Genomic DNA, 22,407 nt, shown 5'->3' on the forward strand with positions numbered 1-22,407 from the left:
CAGTCTTAGCCAGTCATTTCTGACTGATTACCAGCATCTATTTGATAATATACCACAGGCTGCAAATTATTGTTGAATGAATGAATATCTATATTTTAAAAATCATCGTAGAAGAGCTGCTGACATAGGGGACTACGTCAGCATGAGTTGAACCATTTCAGGGGGCGAGGTTAGATGGAGTAGATGGGGGAAGGGAAGGGAAGAAGCCCTGTCGAAACTGTAAACTCCTAAGATGTGTAACCATATCCACCTCAGGTGAAAGTAACCTGAAGATTGCTGTTATATTATTTCCATTAAAAATGCTAAAAGGTACAATAATTTGCAGCCTGTGGTATATTATCAAATAGATGCTGGTAATCAGTCAGAAATGACTGGCTAAGACTGGGATGATGCCATTGCCAAAGGTGTACTGGGAACCTCACTGGAGAGGTGTTTTTCCTGTTGCGCTGGTTCTGAATAAGGGCGGAGCGATTAAGTAGGAAGTGAAACTGAGTTGAAAGAACACACGTCTTTTCCCAATTCTTTACATTGATCAAAGGACACAGTAACAACTCGGAGCTTCACAGATCTGGCTACACAGTCAACAGGTAAGAGTCTTATCCAGCCAGCCAGGTGAAAACGGGAAAAAGTTTAACCACTGTGCCTTTGAAAAGATCGTTTGCAGCCTGCAGCCTTTAAAAGCGTGTTGTTGAGCAAGAAAAGCTCAAAGGCAGAGAATCGTTTGCATGTGATACCAACCAAATTAGTCACCAGAGACTTCCAGCAGCCTGCAGATTATTGTGATTTACTTCATTTACTATTTGTAGATAATTTCTAACCGAAACAGAGTTCCAATCAAAGTTAAACTTTGCTTTCCAATCTTGATCGTAAGAAGCCACTAGCCCCTTTCAGTACAGACTGGGGAGTGAGAGCATACGGTTCTATTCATTGAAATTCTTGTGGCTCAAGAAGGCAGCTCAGTACCACCTTCTCAAGGGCAGCTAGGGATGGGCAATAAATGCTGGCCGAAGCCAGCGACGCCCACACCCCATAAATGAATATAAAAAAGGACTTGGGATTTATGTAGCGCATTATTGGTGTGTTCCAAAGTGTTTACGTCGAATTGCAGTGGCAAGTAGGCAGTCAATTTACACGCAGCAAGATCCCACAAGCTGATGGAATAAATATATCTGCCTACTTTAAAAATAATGGAATGTGATAATACAATTTTCAAACTCAAATGAATAGAAAAAGTACAGGCAGGGTTTGTCTCCCAGAGTAGCAAATTTATTATGAATTTAATTTTGTAATAATAAAACAGTCATAATTTTGGACTGAATATTCAAAGCTGTTGTTTAGCTGTGCATCCTTGATTTTTCGTTATTGTAATTTTTTGATCACTAACAGAAAGGGTTCTCCTTTTTGCTGGTCTCTTTGGGGTGGAAATTCATTGAGGCCCATTTTCCAGGACTGAAATATGTGTCCCAGCTGGGAGGCCCATGGGTAACCAAAAATTGGGCTTTAGTGCCTTTTTAATGTGGTGCGGGCACACTACTGGAACCTGTCTCACCTGCCCGCTCACCTCTGCAATTCGAGGTAATTCACAGTTATGGGAAACACTTTGGGACACACCAATAAGGCACTACGTAAATCCCAGATTCTTTTGTTATTCATTTATGGGATGTGGGCATCACTGGCTAGGCCGGCACTCATTGCCCATCCCTAATTGTTGGATGGAGGTAACAGATCTAATGCAGCTAAAGGAGAGATGATGCAGCAACAGATTTTGAGTGTTTAAAGATAAAAGCAAAGTACTGCAGATGCTGGAAATCTGAAACAAAAACAGAAAATGCTGGGAAAACTCAGCAGGTCTAACAGCATCTGTAGAGAGAAAAACAGAGTTAACGTTTTGAGTCCGTATCAGACTGAAAAGGTTAACTCTGTTTTTCTTTCCACAGATGCTGTTAGACCTGCTGAGTTTTTCCAACATTTTCTGTTTTTATTTGGGTGTTTAAAGGCTTTTCCATCAGTCCATGATTTACACAGCTTGATGAATTGCAATACTTCCAATTTCATATTTGAATTTTTCTCCTGTCTCTTTATTCGCTTCAAGGTAATTTGCCCATCACCTACAGCCTCCACTCATCCTCTTGACTGAGGGAGTGGACTCGTAATCCAAAATATGACAAAAAATGACCATATTTTTAGCCCTGGATGAGCCACCATTCTGACAGCAGGTGAGGTACCATCAGTGGCAGCATCTGTAAAACATTTGGATAAGATTTCCTGCTCCTCATGCACCCAGCTCCTGATTTTCAGTCATTCCTCTCAATGAATGGAGAATTATGGCAAGGGTCTGCACTGAAGCTTAACATTCTTAACCGACACATTAGCAAAGACACCATCATGGCTGCACCATCACCACAAGTCAAGGAGGTGTAGAATCACCATCTTTAGGGTAATATGGATGGGCAATGAATGAGTCTGTCAACTGCGGTCCACTTCCCCCACTCATTGAAGGGAGAATATATCTCTCTGATGGCCAGTTAAACCATGAGACAATAAGTGTGTAAAATTATTATTTACACATATTTCTGTGTAAATATGCAATCCATATTTATACCATCTAGAATTAAAAGTCAGTTCAGACTGAGAATTAGTGCTTGCAAGGAGCAAGCACATCCTACACTAATATATTAGATTGCCAAATCTGTGTTGGATATTGGTACCAGAGTCAGTCTGCAGTGGTATAAAATATTCATTTTTTTCTTTTCTAGAATGAAAGTGTTCTTCACCCTCCTGCTCTTCATATTGACTTTGGCCAACTTGAAGCCTTCCACAGCTGCTAAGATAATGGTAATCCCACCAATCATGTTTGAAAGTCATTTGCAAATATTTAAAATGCTGGCAAAGGCATTACATGGGCAGGGGCATGAGGTGGTCATCGTGGTGTCAAGAGGGCGAGAAATTGAGGAATCTCCTTACTACAGGTTTCAGCAGTACTCTGGTATGTTCACCACCCAAACGGCTGATGACTTCCTGCAGGAGAAGATGAAGAATATCTTCTCGGGGAAGTTAACAGCACTGGAACTCTTTGGCATTTTGGACCGTTATGCTGCCAACTGTGACCATATGGTGGGCAATCGAGACCTAGAGGACCGGCTGAGGCAAGAAAAGTTTGATCTGCTGTTGGTTGATCCCAATGAAATGTGCGGCTACATATTTGCGGAAATCCTGGGTGTAAAACACGTTACGTTCTCCACTGGTCTGTGGTTCCCAGCAGAGCTCGGTGCTCCTTCCCCAGTTTCTTATGTTCCAGAGTTTAACTCCCTAATGACTGATCGGATGAATCTCTTGGAGCGTGCTTGGAACAGTTTGATTTACATTGTCAGCAGAATAGGCACCAGGTGTGTCATCCTTCCAAAATATGATGCAATTCTGGAGAAACACAGTATGAAGCCCTCCAGGTCCATGCTGGAGCTTGTCCAGGGTTCCAGCATGTTTCTTCTCTGCACTGATATAGCTCTGGAATTTCCCAGACCCAGTCTACCGAGCATTGTTTTTGTGGGTGGGATCCTCACAAGGCGTGCAAACCCATTGCCAGAAGTAAGTTATACAATTCCACCTTTCACCGAAAGTATTCTTCTAATGTTTCGAGACTGTATGACTCCTCTTCAGAGCTTAAAACATTAACTCTGTCGTCCTCTCCACAGATGCTGTCAGACCTGCTGAGTTTTTCCAGCATTTTTTGTTTTTGTTTCAGAATTCCAGCATCAGCAGTATTTTGCTTTTATCTTAGTATCCTACGAATGATTGGTAATAGAAACTGTTTAATGCAATTGTCCAAGTGCTGAAGGGGTTAAGCACCATCAAGTAAACCTGCAAGGAATGCAAATGACATTCCATGTGTAGAAACTAGATTAGGGAAGGATTTTTCTCATACTCATTCACGGGATCTGGGCATCGCTGGCTAGGCCAGCATTTATTTATTGCCCATCCCTAATTGAAAACAATTAGTGGAAAAATGAACAGGAAATAAATACTGTCAATGCTGGAAACACCCAGCAGGTCAGGCAGCATCTGCAGAGGCAGAAATGGAGTTAATGTTTCAGATTGATAAATTTGTGTCAGAATTGGAAGATGATTCAGATTTAACTGTTTATAAGCAACTGCACAGCCAGGAAAAAGGTTGTGGGTGGGAGAACAAAGTGATGGGATAGAGGATAAGAGTGGTTAAATGGCAAAAGAAGTGATGGTGTAAGGTGAAAAGAAGATGATGGGAGAAGTAAAGACACAAAAGATGCATCCAGATAAGGTGTAAATGGCCACAGGATGTCCGTGACAAAGTGGGAGTGTTGGTTCAGATCTAAAGTTGTCGAACTCAACATTAAGGCTGTGAAATCAGCCATGAGGAAAGCACACTGGACCTTGAGGTGAACCCAGGATTCTTTACTCTGGAGAAGAAGCTCCGATGAGATTTAATTATTGAAGATCCTCGAGAGAATAGGCACATTGAAGCTTGATGTGTTCACAAATGCCACAAACTTTAGCCAATTCCCTGAGCCCAGGTCACCTGATTCGAAGGTAGGAACGTGAAGGTGTATAGGGTGTTTAAAAAACAGTATTGCAAGTGAAAGTAGACCAAAAAAAAGAGGTGGTGTTTACAGGGGTTTGTATTGATGACACTCTTGTTTACTGGATACACAAATGATCTGAATACGAAAAGTTACAACATTGGAGAGGCATGGCATTTTATGATGAGGATTGTGAAAGATTGCAGGGTAGGAGGGCATAGATAAGCAGAAATTAAAACAAATACAGGCATGGCAGCATCTTTGGAGGGAGAGAAACAGAGTTAACATTTCAGGTCGATGACCTTTCTTCAGAACTGGGCAAGTTAGAGATGTGCAGTAAATCCTCACTTAATGTTGTGATTGTGTTCCTGAAAATCACAACTTTAAGTAAATCAAGGTTTTCCTTAGGAATCAATGTTAAAACTGGAGTTAGGTTCCTTCGGACATTTCTTGCCCCAGATAAAACAATGTGAGGTTGAAATATTGTATTGTAGACGTGCAGTACTCTGCATTCCTGAAATAACTTGCAAAATAAATCACTAAATATAAAGAAATAGTGCATTGTTAGGTACTTTAGGACCTTTCTCAGCCAAAAATAAATTATAAATTGAAATGCTCTACATTCCTAAATTAAAAATAAATACAATATAAAGTAAATGTAAATAAATGTAATAAAATTACACTCACCTTGTTTTGGATTGATCAGCCTCCATTTTAGGGGAGGCAGTGGGGCAGTGGTTTTGTCGCTGGACTAGTAATCCATAGACCCAGGGTAGTGCTCTGGGGACCCGAGTTCAAATCCGGATTGGAACTTGAATTAATAAGTCTAATAATGACCTTGAAACCATTGCCGATTGTTGTAAAAACCCATCAGGTTCACTAATGTCCTTTCGGGAAGGAAATCTGTCTGTCCTGGTTCCATGTGATTCCAGACCCACAGCAAAGTGGTTGACTCTTAAATGTCCTCCAAAATGGCCATCAAGGCTCTCAGTTGTAATAAACCGCTACAAAGTCACAAAAAAGGAATGAAACTGGATGGACCACTTGGCATCGACCTAGGCACTGGAAACAACAACAGCAAACTCAGCCCTGTCAACCCTGCCAAGTCCTCCTTACTAATACCTGTTATTCTTGTGCCAAAACTAGTCTAGCAACAGCCTGATATAGTCATCCTCACAGAATCATACCTTACAGATAATGTCCTAGACATCACCAACACCATCCCTGGGTATGTTCTATCCCACTGGCAGGACAGACCCAGCACAGGTGCTGGCACAGTGATATACAGTCGGGAGGGAGTTGCCCTGGGAGTTCTCACCATCGACATTGCACCCCATGAAGTTTCATGGCATAAAGTCAAACATGGGCAAGGAAATCTCTTGCTGATTACCATGTACCGCCCTCCCTCTACTGATGAATCATGTTGAACAGCTCTTGGAGGAAGCACTGAGGGTGGCAAGGGTGCAGAATGTACTCTGGGTGGGAGACTTCAATGTCCATCACCAAGAGTGGCTCGGTAGCACCAGTACTGACCGAGCTGGCTGAGTCCTAAAGGACATAGCTGCTAGACTGGGTCTGCAGCAGGTGGTGAGGGAACCAACAAGAGGGAAAACACACTTGACCTCATCCTCACCAACCTGCCTGCTGCAGATGCATCTGTCCATGACAGTATCAGCAGGAGTGACCAGTTGTAGAGATGAAATCCTGCCTTCATGTTGAGGATGCTCTCCATCGTTGTGTGGTGCTAAACGGAACAGATCTAGCAACTCAAGACTGGGCATCCATGAAGTGCTGTGGACCATCAGCAACAACAGAATTGTACTCGAACACAATCTGTAACCTCATGAGCCATCATATCCCCCACTCTGCCATTACTATCAAGCCAGGGGATCAACCCTGGTTCAATGAAGAGTGCAGAGGGCATGCTAGGAGCAACACCAGGCATACCTAAAAATGAGGTGTCCACTTGTGTGCCAAACAGCATTAGCAGCAAGTGGTAGGCAGAGCTAAGCGATCCCACAAGCAACGGATCAGATCTAAGCTCTGCAGTCCTGCCACATCCAGTTGTGAATGGTGGTGGACAATTAAACAACTTGCTGGAGGAGGATGCTCCACAAAGATCCCCATCCTCAATGATGGAGGAGCCCAGCATATCAGTGCAAAAGACAAGGCTGAAGCTTTTGGAACAATCTTCAGCCAGAAGTGCCGAGTGGATGATCCATCTTGGCCTTCTCTGGAAGTTCCCAGCATCCCAGTCTTTAGCCAATTTGATTCACTCCATGTGATATCAAGAAACTGCTGAAGGCACTGGATAATGTAAAGGCTCTGGGCCCTGACAATATTCTGGCAATACTACCAGAGACATGTGCTCCAGATCTTGCCACACCCCTAACCAAGCTGTTCCAATACAGCTACAACACTGGTATCTACCCAGCTATGTGGAAAATTGCCCAGGTTTGTCCTGTACACAAAAAGCAGGACAAATCCAACCCTGCCAATTACTGCCCCATCTGTCTACTCTCCATCATCAGTAATGTAATGGAAGGGGTCATCAACAGTGCTTTCAAGCAGCACTTGCTTAGCAATAACCTGCTCACTGATGCCCAGTTTGGGTTCCACCAGGGCCACTCAGCTCCTGACCTCATTACAGCCTTGGTTCAAACATGGACAAAAGAGCTGAGCTCCCGAGGTGAGGTGAGAGTGACTGCCCTTGACATCAAGGCAGCATTTGACCGAGTGTGACATCAATGAGCCCAAGAAAAACTGGAGTCAATGGGAATCAGGGGAAACTCTCTACTGGTTGGAGTCATACCTAACACAAAGGAAGGTGGTTGTGGATGTTGGAGGTCAGTCATCTCAGCTCCAGGACATCACTGCAGGAGTTCCTCAGGGTAGTGTCCTCGGCCCAACCATCTTCAGTTGCTTCATCAATGACCTTCCTTCCATCGTAAGTGGGGATGTTCGCTGATGATTGTACAATGTTCAGCACCATTCGTGACCCCTCAGATACTTAAGCAGCCCATGTCAAAATGCAGCAAGACCTGGACAATAGCCAAGCTTGGGCTGACAAGTGGCAAGTAACATTCCTGCCACACAAGTGTCAGGCAATGACCATTTCCAACAAAAGAGAATCCAACCATCATCCCTTGATGTTCAATGGCATTACCGTTACTGAATCCCCCACTATCAACATCATGGGGGTTGCCATTGACCAGAAATTGAACTGGACTAGCCATATAAATACTGTGCCTACAAGAACAGGTCAGAGGCTTGGAATCCTGTGACGGGTAACTCACCTCTTGACCCTCCAAAGCCTATCCTCTCCATCTACAAAGGCACAAGTTAGGAATGTGATGGAAAATTCCCCACTTGCCTGGATGAGTGCAGTTCCCACAACACTCAAGAAGCTTGACACCATCCAGATCAAAGCAGCCCGTTTGATTGGCACCACATCCACAAACATTTGCTCCCCCCACCACTGATACACAGTGGCAACAGTGTGTCTAACATCTATAAGATACACTGCAGGAGTTCACCAAGGCTCCTTCGACAATACTTTCGAAACCCACAACTACTACCATCTAGAAGGACAAAGGCAGCAGATAGATGGGAACACCACCACCTGGAAGTTCCCATCTAAGTCACTCACCATCCTGACTTGGAAATATATCGCCGTTCCTTCACTGTCGTTGGGTCAAAATCCTGGAACTCCCTCCCTAACAGCACTGTGGGTGTACCTACACCACATGGACTGCAGCGGTTCAAGAAGACAGCTCACCACCACCTTCTCAAGGGCAACTAGGGATGGGCAATAAATGCTGGCCCAGCCAGTGAAACCCACATCCCATGAATGAATTTAAAAAAAATCTAGTGGCACAAGTTTGTCAGTGCAAGTAGCAGCTGAAGTCTCAGAGCTTCAGTGTGAGGTTAGAGCAGGAATGGGAACCAGGAGAAGCAGAGCAGTTAAAGAATTTTGTGGTATTGACAATGGACTTGGAGAGTTTAAAAGTAAAAAGGCGGGGTGAAAACAGAAAGCAGAGTGGGGGAAGGAGGACTTTAGAGCCGAGGGCAGGATTGGAAGCTCTGCGGAAAAGGTCATGTGCTCATGCGGGTCACAGAACAGGAAGGGATGGACATAGTCACTACTTTGTATTGCTTTAAAACCATTAATAATGTTAAGTGAGTCAAAGTTAAATGGAGACTTTTACTGTAATAGGTTCGAGCACGGGGCAGAACAAGGACAAAAGGAAGGACTGATTGGGCGGAAAACAGGAGAAATTGAAAGGCAGAAGCTCAGTCTTTCAGGGCCAAAGCAAATGGTGATAGGGGAAGAAGAGAAACAAAAGAAGTGCCGAGAGCGGGTGGGCTACTGTCTGAGAGTGAAAATAGGAAAAAACCCGAAACATGCAAAGAAAAGGAATGAAAATGGGGGAGCGGACAGAATTTATGGTCTAAAATCGTTGCACTCGATGTTGAATCCGGAAGGCTGTAAAGTGCTTAACTGAAAGTTGAGGTACTGTTTCTCAAGCTTATGTTGAGATTCACTGGAATAATACAGCAGGTTAAGGGCAGAGATAGTAGCCTCCGAGCAAGGTGGAGAGTTAAAGTGACAGCCAAGTGGTCAACAAATCTGTTTGGTCTCTTCGATGTAGAGTAGACTACATTGTGAGCAGTGAATGCAGTGTACTAGATTGAAAGAAGTAGAAGTAAATTGCTGCTGCACCTGATGATAAGAGAGGAGGTAAAAAGGCAGGCGTTATATCTCATGCATTTGCCTGGAAAGGTGCAGTGGGAAGGGGACAAGGTGTTGGGGATGATTGAGGAGTAGACCAGGATGTTGCAGAAGGAACTGCCCCCTTTAGAATGCTGACAGGGGAGGGGAAGGTGTGTTTAGAGGTGGCATCACACTGCAGGTAGTGGAAATGGCAGAAAATGCCCGGTTGAATACCAAAGTTGTTGAGGTGGAAGGTGAGGACAAAGGGAACCTTATTGTGGCTCTGAGAGGTAGAGGGAAGGCAGGGGTGGGAGCAGAAGTATGGGAAATGTGGCAGACACAGTTGAGGGCCCCATCAACCACATCAGTGTTTCTGAGATGTCTTTTCCCCTCAACCATGGTTGACAGGTGATTTTAAAAATAGAATCGTTGGTCCTGCATCGGTACAGAGAATACAAAAGCAAATAAACAATGCTGAGCAAGGCTTCAGTCCACTGGTTATAGTGGGTGCAGTTCATAGACCACGAAAATAACAAGATATAGTATAAGTGACTTCAGAGGTTTGGGCTTTTTCTTCTGGAATTGATGGGGTGACCTGATAGAGGCTTTGAAGATTATGGTTAGAATAAGGTAATTAGCAATGGGTTGTTTCCAGTGGCTAGTTGAAATGATACTTAGAGAGCACTGAATGAACTGAAGTAAAATTTAGAAAAAAAAACTTCAGAATAGAAAATGGAATTTTCTGCCATGATCCATTGTTGAAGTAGCGTCCGTAAACTCTTTTAAAAAGGAATGGGATGATTGTTTGCCTATCATTCCAGTTGGTCAGATAATTGTTTTCTCTTGTGGTGCCACTGGTTTTTTTGGCAAGTGAACATAAAGTTTGGACAGTGGTTTCCCTGGATTGTATCAGTATTGGTTTGAGGTCTGCCACACAAATAAGTTTGGGAAACTGTTGCTGCAAGGTTTTAAATGATTGATTAATTGGCCACAATTAACACTGGTTGCTCACACATGGAGCATAATGATCGTTATCTTGTTTGGGTCTAACCTTAATGTTCACTAATGCTTCCAACCTCTTTACAATTCTTTGATTTTCATGAGTTCACCTAACTTTAATGATCAAGAACACATTCCATAAATAAAAACAAAAAAACTGCGGATGCTGGAAATCCAAAACAAAAACAGAATTACCTGGAAAAACTCAGCAGGTCTGGCAGCATCGGAGGAGAAGATCTGTCGAAGGGTCATGAGGACTCGAAATGTCAACTCTTTTCTTCTCCGCCGATGCTGCCAGACCTGCTGAGTTTTTCCAGGTAATTCTGTTTTTGTTTAAGAACACATTCCAGTCTGATTGTCCATAAACTTGCGGTCATCCGAAATCTTGTTGCCCTTGCTCTTACTTGCATATTCATCCATCAACCCTATGCTCGCTGACCTACACTGGCTCCGAGCAGCACTTTGACTTAAAATTCTTAAAATTGTTTATAAATCACTTCATGGCCTCACCCCTTTTCTACCTCTGTAACCTGCTTTAACCCCTCAATGCTTTGAAGTATCTGTGCTCATCTAACCCTCACCTCTTGAGCACCCCGATCTTAAAATTCAATCAGTGGTGGCCATACTTTCAGTTACCTTGGCCCTAAGCTCCGGAATTCCTTCTCCAAACATCTCCACCTCTCTACCTGGCTTTCCTGCTTTAAGACACTCCTTAAAACCTACCTCTCTGACCAGGCTTTTAGTCATCTGACCTAATATCCTATTTGCTTTATAATGCAAAGTAATTTGGGATGCTTTATTATGCTAAGGGCACTATATAAATACAAGTTGTTGTAAAAGCTCTTATTTTCCTTGTGATTCTTTGGGTTAACACACTTAAAAAATATTTTTGTCGACTGTTTATACATATATAGCAGTTGCCATGCCAACCAGCCAACACACTGGTACTGTTTACCTAGCACAGAGCTGTGACAGTGTGTGGAGCCAATTGCTTCTGTCACCTAGGCAAGCAGTGCAGTAGCAGTAATGTATTCAAGGGGGCTGTTGTATGGATTCAAGTGGTTAAAAAGTGCATGCAGAAGGGGAGGACAAATTAGAAAATGGGTTAATTTTTTTCCCCCTCCCCCCAGCACTTAGCATGAATCAGAGACCCGCTCACTTGGACCAGTTAAGTGACTCACTGAGATGAACAGCAACTGCAGCAAAGGACAGCTTTGTCATGTTAATACTTGTGCAGTTTCAAGGTGGCACCTGGGTCAGAGCCAGAGAGATGAGTGGCAATTTACAATATATAACAGGGATAGATTGAAGCAACTTTCACACTTGTACTGATAGTTAGACCAAAACCACAGTTAAAATTGATTCTACAACAATTTTAAATGGAAGATGTCACAGGATTTGCAAATAAAATACAGGACAATATGATTTTAATTTCTCCTTTTACTGTTTGCGAGCTCTCAACAGCTTGCCTTCATATATAAAATTACTACTCTCCATGGTATACTCAGCGTTTAAACAAAAATTCCTGGGAGAACAGGAGTATCAGATCACTCTTTCTTTTAATAAAGCTGTGGTATGTTACAGGGGTGGGGGGCAATGAAATACAGCTTGGTTGATTGAATGCTTTGCTTTACTTACTTGGATTTAGATGTTGAGAGTCATTTTGGATTATCTAAAACAAATCAATGGAAGCTGTATGGTTCCTGGTGGCAAGAAGCTGCTAGCAGGGAGGGCTTGTTAAAGTACAGATGGGATCAAGCTGATTGTGTGGATTAGGAAGAAGTACTGTTATTCCCTCATAGCCCTGGGAGATAGTCACAGCCTATTGATTACAGCAGTGTTATGACTAGAGAGGGCCTTCGACTCCTGGGTTAAATCTGCGACTGTTTTCAGCGTCTCCGCTCACCCCCCCACCCCCCCAATGTGCTCCTGCCCCTCCTGCCTTGCTGAAAATTTAAGTAATTGCTTACAAGTCGAACCCGGCACAGTCAAACCGAGCGAGAGCAGGTTTGAAATGAGCAGAGATGGATGGATAGCACTGAGAGTGGATAATTAGATGGTGATGTGATGTTGAAGGTGTAAAATGGAAAATCTTCTGTGCACATCATCCTGATGTCAGAGCAAGCCTCAAAGGGTCTGTCCCCCAGAGTGTTGCAGTTAACATCTGTGTCTCTGAGCAGATATAAAGTTAGTATCTGTGGTTGAAACTTGTACAGCGTGAGGCTGAATTAATACACCTGGGTAAATAATGTTATGTAATTCACATTTTAAGAAAAGGAAATGGAATTTTGATGCTTTATTTGAGATACCAGTGGGAGCTCCTGGTTGGTGAGCAAGAGTAGTTATACCGCTAGCTCTGCGCACCTCTCCATTTTGTGGGATAGAGTACTGAACATATGGCCCTGAATGCTTCTCTTCAGAGTCATCCTAACCAGCAGATTAACGCCACTGAAATGGTTATTTTGAGCTGTGTTTAGTGGGCAGGTCAACACAACAGAGGGTCTCGGCACAGTTCAGCACAATGCAGAAAACCTGTGTACAGCCATGGGTTCCAAACATACCAGCTCCCAAAACACTGTCAGGTGGACAGTCACAATATCAATAGTGACACTTCCTGGAACATTTAGTGCTTTAATGGAATGGGCTGGTGAGGGTGTTTTGTGTGTGCGCATGGGGAGTGGGGGCTGCTTTGGGTGGGGAGTGGTGTGCAGTGCGTGATGGGTAATGATGTGTCTGGGGGAGTGGAACGCCCAGAATTCTAAATGGGGTCCAGACTGTATTTCAGCTGTTCTAATGGAAAGTCTGATATCATCAAATCAAATTGAAACTGTATTTCAAATTGATTACGCAGTGATTTAGTTACAGGGACTGCCTACCAGGGTTGTAAACAGAAGTTGCTAGAGCTGGAGGAAACATGATTTCAGTTTATCCTCCATTTCCAACTGTAGTCAGCCATCTGAAGCTACCCCCTCGAGGTCATCTTGTATCAGTTTGGTCTCCGCTATGGGCTGAAATAATGGTAGGTTTGACAGGTTTGCAGCAAGCAAATTACTTACCTTGTTCCAGGCCTGTCAATTCCAGTACCAGAGCAGAGAAAGATCTGTGGTGCCCCACTGCCTGGATGGAACAGGCTCCCAGAGAAGCTAGTGGATTTGGGGAAAATTGACACCATTAAAGGGGAGCTGGACCCACAATCTGCCCAGAGGGTCAAGACACATTGACAGCATTTTCTTCCAGTCAATTAGGGGATAGAATTTAAAGAATAATGTTGGGTGTAGACCTGCCTGCTGACTGAGCAATGATTATTTGGGAGGCATAAAATATGGGCAGCAGTGTCAGTGCACAGAAACTCACCAGATGTCTTATTAGCAGCTTGTGACTCCAAAGTACCTGGGGTGCCCGCTTAATAATGCCGCTGGTGCCCTGGAATGGGCCAGCTGGGACCAGGCAGCTGTTTGTAGGGGCCTGCTTTCTGAACATGGTGTAAGCTGGGTGGAACATGCTTTGTACAAACTCCAGTTTTTTTTCAGCTCTACCGTGACTCAGCTAGTGACCCTTAGGAAGGAGGGTGCAGGATAAAAGGCAAGAGCATTTTTAAAAAACTTGTATCAGTTTGGAAGCAGGAAGAAATCGAGTGCGTCATCTGGCTCCACAGTAACACTGCAGCTGTCAGGATAGGCTCACCATCCCCCTTCATGCCCATCCGATTCATCTCCCTCCATCCTATAGGTTAACCCAGTATTTGAGCCATTGCAGTTCTCACATTTTGTGTAGATGAGACCCCAATTTTTAGTGAGCCGTAGGCCAGCTAGATGTTCCAGCTATACTGCCACTTTGTCACTTTCTGGTACTAGACCAATTTCTCCCTTTTACTGGTCCTTGAAGTAGAATTGTCAAAGAAAAGAATGACAGACTTGCATTTATATAGCGCTTTTCACGATCAGTGGATGTGTCAAAATGCTGTACAGCTAAAGGAGCATTTTGAAGTGTAGTCACTATAGTAATGCAGGAAAAGCAGCAATCAATTTGTGCACAGCAAGCTCCCGTGCACAGTATTGTTTAATTACGACTAGATCATTCTTCCTTTGTGATGTTGATTTGAGGGATAAATATTGACTAGGTCATGGGGGAAGAACTCCCCTGCTCCTCTTCAAAATAGTGCCGTGGGATCTTTCACAGCCGCCTGAGCAGGTAGGTGGTACTTTAGTTTAACTTCTCATCTGAAAGACGGCACCTCTGAGTGCAGTGCCCTCTCAGTGCTGTGCTGAGTGATATTTGTGCTCAAGATCTAGACTGGGGCTTGGACAGGAACTTGTGACTCAGCGGTGAGAGTGCTCCCAACTGAGCCATGGCTGACACGTGTTTACCTTTTAAAGGGAAGCCCACAACCTATGGAACGTGTGGATTGTGGACGGCTCGGCCTCTGATGTCACCCTTTTAATTTGCTGTTTTGTTTCAAGGGCCTGACCACTTGGGTTGAAGATGCACCTGAAGGAGTTGTGGTGGTTTCATTTGGTGCTGGAGTTAAATATCTTTCAGATAATTTAACAGAAAAACTAGCAACTGCCTTTGCTCGGTTACCATACAAAGTCCTCTGGAGGTAGGTATATATAGAGCTTTGTTAAACTGTTAAGAGTACAAAACTGCAAGGAATATCTTTTTAAAATGTTGTCTGCAGAAGTATGATTGTTCATGACAAACTTCGAATGACCAAGTGGAAAGTAGTTCTGGACACTGGTGTACCAACATGGCTTGCAACACCTCCCTTGCAGACTTTACTACTGAGGACAAAAGCAGCAATTTAATGGAAACATCATCACCAAGTTCTCCTCCCAGTCACACACCACACCTACTTGGATATATATTGCTCGGCTGTTATCCTGAAATTCCCTACCAAACACCATTACCATAGGGTCCGCAGCAGCCCCAAGCAGAAGGCCCAGCACCATCACCTCACACCAGTAAAATGCCACCTTGCCATAATGACCCAAATGTAGAGAACCAATAAACAAGCCAGTCTTGGATGCTAAACTTTGGGAGGTATTCTCCATAGCCGGGGGGTGGGTGGAAATCATCCACCGTCCGTTTTACACTTCCAAGTGGGTAGCTCACAGTAGATCAGTGGCAAACTTGGGAAGGAAACTAAAGACCAACTTTACGCTGAAGAACCCTTTCACTCGCAGCATAGGAACAGGGGCAGCCATCGAGTCCCTCAGGCCTGCTCCAAGGTCAGTTAGACCACGGCTGATTGGTACCTCAACACCATTTGGTCCACATTCCTTGATACTCTACCTACAATTGTCCTAGCATCCCAAGCTTTGTGGGGGGTGGGTGGGTGCAGTGGGGGAAACACAAGATAATCCCAGAGTCCTACTACACTGTGTGGAAAAAGTGCTTCCTGATTTCCCCCTTCAATCCCTGGCTCTAATTTTTAGGGCATGTCCCATTATTCCTGATTTCCCTAATGGAGGAAATACTTTGCGTAACTACCCTGAACATTTACAACATCTCAATCAGATCATCCTTCAATCTTCTACACCTGAGGGAATCAGGACAAGTTTATGAAACCTGTTTTCATAATTTAAGTGAATCTGAGGCTGTACCCATCCCTACATATCTTTCCTGGACAGCTCTACAGCAAGCTGATTTTTTTTTCCCCTTTCATTCTTTGATGGGATATGGGTATCGCTGGCAAGGTCAGCATTTGTTGCCCATCCCTAATGACCTTTACACTGAGTGGTTTGCTAGGCCATTTGCAGAGGGCATTTAAGAGTCAACCACATTGCTGTGGGTCTGGAGTCACATGTAGGCCAGACCAGGTAAGGACAGCAGATTTCCTTCCTTAAAGGACATTAGTGAACCAGACGGGTTTTTACAACAATCGGTGATGGTCGTCGTGGTCACCATTACTAAGACTAGCCTTATATTCCAGAATTATATATATATTGAATTTAAATTCCAGCAGCTGCCTAATGGAATTTGAACTCGTATCTCCAGAGCATTAGCCTGGGCCTGTGGATTACTAGCCCAGTGACATTAACACTATGCTACTTTCTTCCCCCAAAGCTGATTCAAAGCAGTGTCATAGGGCCACCTGCCCATCTTCTCAAAAGGAGTAGTGCAATGGACTACATCTTCTCTTTCAAATAATTGAGCACATAGATTGGTAATTTGGTTTTTTTTCAGTAAAAGTACCAGAAAGTGAAGAGAGGTACAACAAGGGTGACTGCATGAGATCAAACACAATCTTTTCAATCCCTAGGTTTTTTGGAAAAAAGCCAAGATCCTTGGGAAACAATACAAAGCTGATGGAGTGGATACCGCAGAATGACTTGTTGGGTATGTGTCAACTGCCCTGTAGCAATATTACAGAACTAGGTTTAAAAAAAATCCAAATGATGAAGGAAGGAGTGAAGGAAATCTAAAATATAATTTTGATAAAACTGGGTCAAAAACGATTATGGATGAATTGTACAGCAGTTCAGTGAAACCTGAAAATTACAGACATCTGAGAATTTGGCATCAGCTCTCTTTTTTTGCAGGTGCTCTTATTTTTAAAATGGTTATGGTGTGTAATGTAGAAATTGTCCCTATAATCTTGTAGGGCCTGCTGACATTATCAGAACCCAGTCAGCTGCCACATGTTAAGAACTTACGTTTGAAAGCAGATATAACAAACCTGATGGGCCAAGTACAGTTCCTGTAGAATGGACCTATTCCTAATGATACACACACACACACACACACACACACAAAGGTACCATGAGGGATTGGGTACATGCACGTATTCTAGGTCCACGTGGGATCATGTGGTATGTGCATCTTTTGTTTGTATGTTGTCAACGCTGTTGGAAATCGGGGCAGTGACTATAGGAGTGATTCAAACTCGAGTAGAAACTCCAGTATGCACTGAGCTAGCTGCTAGAGGGGAGCTTTTCCCTCAACAGGGTATTTCACTACAATACTGGTTTTCATTAACTTGGTTTATTTGTTTTAGGTCATCAAAATGTAAAGGTATTTTTGAGCCATGGGGGCCTGAATGGAATCTATGAGTCCATCTATCATGGTGTCCCAGTGGTAGGGATTCCATTCTTTGGAGACCATTATGACATCATGACGAGAATACATGCGAAAGGAATGGGGATTTTCCTATCCTGGAGCACAATGACTAAAGAGGATATTTATCAAGCCATTGTCACAGTGGCCACAGATCCAAGGTAACAACCGGATATTATAGAATAGCACAGAAGGCATGTCATTCAGCCCATTGACTCTTCACTGCTTCTTTTGAAAAGCAATCCAGTTATCTTCTATTCTCCATATCCATGCAGTTTACTTTCTGACAACTCTATCAAATTCTTTTTTTAAGGCTGATTCTGTATCCATCATACTATTAGGCAGTGCATTCCAATGAATGAGGCTTTCCAAATCCTTTGTGTTCTGTTTTAGGATCATTCAGTTATGAACAATCTCCCTTTATTTGCTCTTTCAATCTCTATTATAACCACTTTCTTAATAATTTATATCTTAGAAAACCCACTGAAATCAATGTAGGATCACTATTTGTATTATAGCACAAGTAGTTTATACAAATAATTTGTTTATATAATCACCTTTAAAGCAATAAAATGTCCAAGGTGCTTCACAAATGCATTTTAAAGCAAAATTTGACACCATGTCACTGAGATATAGGGCAATGACCACAAGCTTGGTTAAAGAGGTAGATTGTAGGGGGTATCTTCAAGGAGGTCAGAGAGGTGAAGAGGTTTAAGGAAGGGATTTCTTGGGCTTTGGGCCAATGCAATAAGCCTGCCACTGGTGGTCCAATTAAAATCAGGAAGGCTCAAGAGGCCAGATTTAGAGGAGTGGAGATATGAGGACTATGGATTGGAGGGGCTTCCAGAGGCAGGAAGGGCTGAGGCCACAGGGTGATTTGTAAACGAGGATAAGTGTTTTAGAAAAGCAACATATTACATAAGTTGGAGCTAAAGTAGGCCGGTGAGTACAAGGGTGATGAGTGAATGGTGAACTTAGAGAGTTGGAACACAGGCAGCAGAATTTTAGATGATCTCAAGTATGGAGGGTAAAACTTTGGAGGTCAGTCAGAAGTGTGTTTGAATAGTCTAGTCTAGAGGTAACGAAGGCATAAGTAAGGGTTTCAGTGACCAAATTGGAATTGTACCAAGATAAAAGCAAAAAACTGTGGATGCTGGAAATCAAAAACAAAAATACCTGGAAAAACTCAGCAGGTCTGGCAGCATCTATGGAGAGGAGCACAGTTAATGTTTCAAGTCCGCACGACTCTTCATCAGTTCTGAGTTCTGTTGAAGAGTCATGCGGACTCGAAACATTAACTGTGTTCCTCTCCACAGATACTGCCAGAGCTGCTGAGTTTTTCCAGGTATTTTTGTTTTGGAATGTTACCATTTGTTTGGAATAAATGGTTGACTGAATTGATTTTGCTCTGATTACCAGGTACAAGAAGCAGGCTATGTATTTATCCAAATTGCATCAGGACCAGACTCTTCACCCAGTGAACCGCACAATCTACTGGCTGGACTATGTTTTGAGGCACGATGGAGCAGCACATCTGCGCCCTACCCTGTATGACATGTTCTTCTATCAGTATTACATGCTTGATGTGGTAGCTGTGTTTATTGTGTGTGCAATATTACTTTGTTATTGTTTTTTGAAAATGATGAGGAAACTGAAAGGAAGTGTTTTGCCAAAAGTTAAAAGCAGCCACCATCAGAATGGCTTTCAAAACAGAAAGATTGTATCAGAGAGCAAAAAGTGGAAATAAATCACTTCACCATTCTCATCAGATTATAATGGGAAACATATCTAACTGGGTTTCTTACACTTGAAACTAAGTTGCAGAAGTATTTTGATAGCCTAAAGCTAATGTGAGATTTTAAGCCATGTATGTTATTTCTACTGAATTTTTTATAATGAAGATCTATCTTTATAAATTGGTATGGAATTTGTATGTAGTTTAGAGTATAATGATAAGACATTAGCCAAACTAATGTGGCATCTTTTTGAAATTCCAGCTGTGCATTCCTCATTTAACTTTGCCTTGTCTAAAGCTTTGATACTGCCCTGTGATGCCAACAAGGCCCATCCATCCCTTAGTTACCATGAGAAGGTGGTGGTCATTTTTCTCTTAGACTAACAAAAATACTGCTCCCATGTCAGAGGGCATTGAGTTACACACAGGCCCAATGAAGTGGCTAGATTCCTAAAGGACATTCATGAACTAGTTTTACAACAGTCTACCAGTTTTCTTGGTTATGTCTAGTATCACCCCCACAACTTACCCATTATTGAACTCAGTTTCTATGGTAGAATCTAAACTCCCAATGTTCGGGGTTCTAAATCAGGATCATAATCATTCCATTAATACATTAATTTCCTAGTTTTGCCTCCTGTAAACTGTCTCTCAACTTGCCTCTACAGTCTTAACCAGTCTACCTTAGCTTATGTAGGTCCTGTGCATAAATTAGCATTGTCTGCACTGTTTTGACTAGACTTTCTTGTCTGGTCTACACGTTGACTAAGCTCAGTATTCTGCCTTCCCTTCAGGAGAGGAGGGCCAAAGAGAAAATGAGTCATGGAAGAGGGAAAAAAAGCATGCTCCAGTGCAAGTACCACTTAATCTGCACTGCTTTTTTCTACAAGGATTTTTTGAGAGGTAGTTTGGAGGAGGGGAAGCTCCAAGTGACGGAATTCTCTGAGTTGTGTCAATCTTTGCAGCACCCTCCAGGGTAGGAGTCTTATTAATAATGGAAAGGTGTCACTATTTGCAGGGGCTCCCCCACACAATGTCTGAAAATCACTTTTACAGGCTATTCTATTTCTCATGTGTATTCCATTCCCTAATCAGGACATAGTGTGCTGATTAAGCAAGATTTGATTGAAGTGAAACTTCACTATACATGCCAAAGAAAACCACTTTACCAAGCAGAATGATTATTTCACAGCACAAAGTTGGTTGGTTTTGCTCCCTTTGAATCTGCAACTGGTCCATTCAGACAAGTGGAGAGAACAAGCTTTATATTTGACAGAACCTATTAAGTGGTATTTATTACTAAATGTTTTGTTTTCTTGACACTGCGTGTGCTTGGAAATAGCAAAGTCATTATTTAAATCACACTGCAGGGCAGTGTTGCCATCTGAGGGACACATGGAGAGTTGCTCAAAAATAGAAAACATTATGATTGCTGATAAAACAGTGGCAAATTCAGGAATGTCTGACACTGGAAAAAAATGATCCATTTTTTATCCCAGCGTATTTAATAGGACAAGTGCAATGGTCAAACAGAATTTATTTTCCCCACAGCTGGTGCCGTGGTTTAGTGATGGACGAGTAATTCAGAAACCTGGGCTATTAACTTAGTGACCCTGTGTTCCAATTCCACCATGGCAGCCGGAGAAATTAAAATTCAGTTTCAAAATCTGGAAATCAGCAAAGGTTGACTGTTGTTTTAAAAAAACTCGTTCAATGATTTAGAGAAGCAAATTTGCCATCAGTACCTGGTCTGGCCTTAATGGAGCTCACCACACTGACTGCAGTAATGGACATAGGTGGTCCTCTTCCACTAGCTGCTAACATACCAATTCTGACGGCATAACTTTAGACCAAATGAACGCGATAGCCCTCAGATGCGATTTTTTTTTTTGCAAAAAAAGGGTATGCTTATATAGAATTAAGAAAGGATTACTTATTACATTTAGATTAATTCTGCCTCCTTGTGAGAAACTGCAACTTAGGGGAAAAGAAGCATTCGACAGGTAACAATTTAAAACTGAACAATTTATATGGAAAGAAACCAGACAGTGGCTTCTGCATCTTGAAATTCAAATATTATCTGCTACATTTGTAAGATGCAGGTATCTTCTGCCTGTTTTTTTTCCATCACTGCAAAAAGGCATCCTAGCGTTAGCACTATTCTCTTTCTGGACAATACAAGTGTGGGCATTAGACTTGCATGATACTGGGGATTTGGCTTTAATGCTTTAATGTCCTCCACTGCTGTCTAGGCACTCACTGTCTAGGATGAAGAATTATCACTTTCAGTCAGGGCTCGAAGAAGCTGCTGGTGGCTGTAGTGTCATAATTTAGAAATAAACACACATGCTAGAAACAAAATCTTGTCAGGTGTTTATGGCACAGCAGATGGTAAATGCTGAGCTGCTCAAATCCCAGAGGGAAATTTGAAACAACTGCCACAACTGTTTTGCAATTTGTATTTTGATTTCGAGATGTGTGCCTTGAATTCAGTAGTAAGACGTCTACCGAGACTTGCCGGTTTCTATAAAACTAAATTAAACATTTATTAATGAAAGAAATAATTTTAAACATATACATAGGTCTACAAATTACTACTATGGTAACTCCTAGCTCCCCTAAATAATCTAAATCCCAGTTACACCTCCGTTAAGGCAAAAGTAAAAACAAAATAGGTTTTAACAGACCCAGGCAAAGCACAACATACCCTAGACAAGGGTATTCACAGTGAATTCTTAGTTTTGGTTCCTACAGACAGCAGCTTGGTACATAGAGGCAGGAGGCATTTCACACTTGTTAGATCTTAGAGTGCCTTCTTTCCTTACATATAACCTCATCTTCTCCCTTTTTAATGTAAATGTCACTATTTCAATGTGTCTAACAAAAATAATTCATAGTACCAATTTTGTCAGTACACTTTGGGAAAAATAAACATACTGTTTGGCTTCTTCTGGCTAAGTGTAACATTTCATCCTCATTGAAATTCACAACTACTCTGGTTTATCTCAAACTGCAAATTTTCCTTTTAGAACTCACATTCTAAAACTTCAACCAAGTTTACTTATTTAGCATTTCAAGCCTAGCTTCTCTGCTACATCAAGACCTTCAGACCAGCTGTCTTTAATTCAGTTAAGTCCCCCAGGCGCACACACCATCCAGGCCCCACTATTCCTGCTTTACAATAAATCCCAATAACCATATAAAAATTATTTTCATGACACTGCTCTTTATTGAAAAATAAACCATAATTTAAAGACAACCTCATTTTCTTAATCCATCTTACATTATTTTCTGTACTTATTACACTACTACATTCCCAGATGCATACATTAACATAATAGAAACACAAG

General features: G+C 42.4%; 1 protein-coding gene across 2 annotated transcripts; it reads left to right on the forward strand.

Annotated features, from left to right (window-relative positions):
- The first annotated feature begins 465 nt into the window (after nt 1-465).
- Nucleotides 466-22,004, forward strand: LOC121270894 (2-hydroxyacylsphingosine 1-beta-galactosyltransferase-like). 2 transcript variants are annotated; one of them, XM_041176465.1, is made up of 6 exons: nt 466-587; nt 2,757-3,585; nt 14,727-14,866; nt 16,529-16,605; nt 17,264-17,483; nt 18,742-22,004. In XM_041176465.1, exons 2-6 carry the CDS (start codon nt 2,758-2,760, stop codon nt 19,067-19,069), a joined length of 1,593 nt encoding a protein of 530 aa, XP_041032399.1. In that variant the 5' UTR covers nt 466-587; nt 2,757; the 3' UTR covers nt 19,070-22,004. The 2 variants fall into 2 exon arrangements, with proteins under 2 accessions (XP_041032399.1, XP_041032401.1); XM_041176467.1 differs by lacking the exons at nt 16,529-16,605; nt 17,264-17,483.
- Nucleotides 22,005-22,407: the final 403 nt, after the last annotated feature.

This window comes from Carcharodon carcharias, chromosome 28 (genome assembly GCF_017639515.1).
Source record: "Carcharodon carcharias isolate sCarCar2 chromosome 28, sCarCar2.pri, whole genome shotgun sequence".
NCBI classification, from domain to species: domain Eukaryota; kingdom Metazoa; phylum Chordata; class Chondrichthyes; order Lamniformes; family Lamnidae; genus Carcharodon; species Carcharodon carcharias.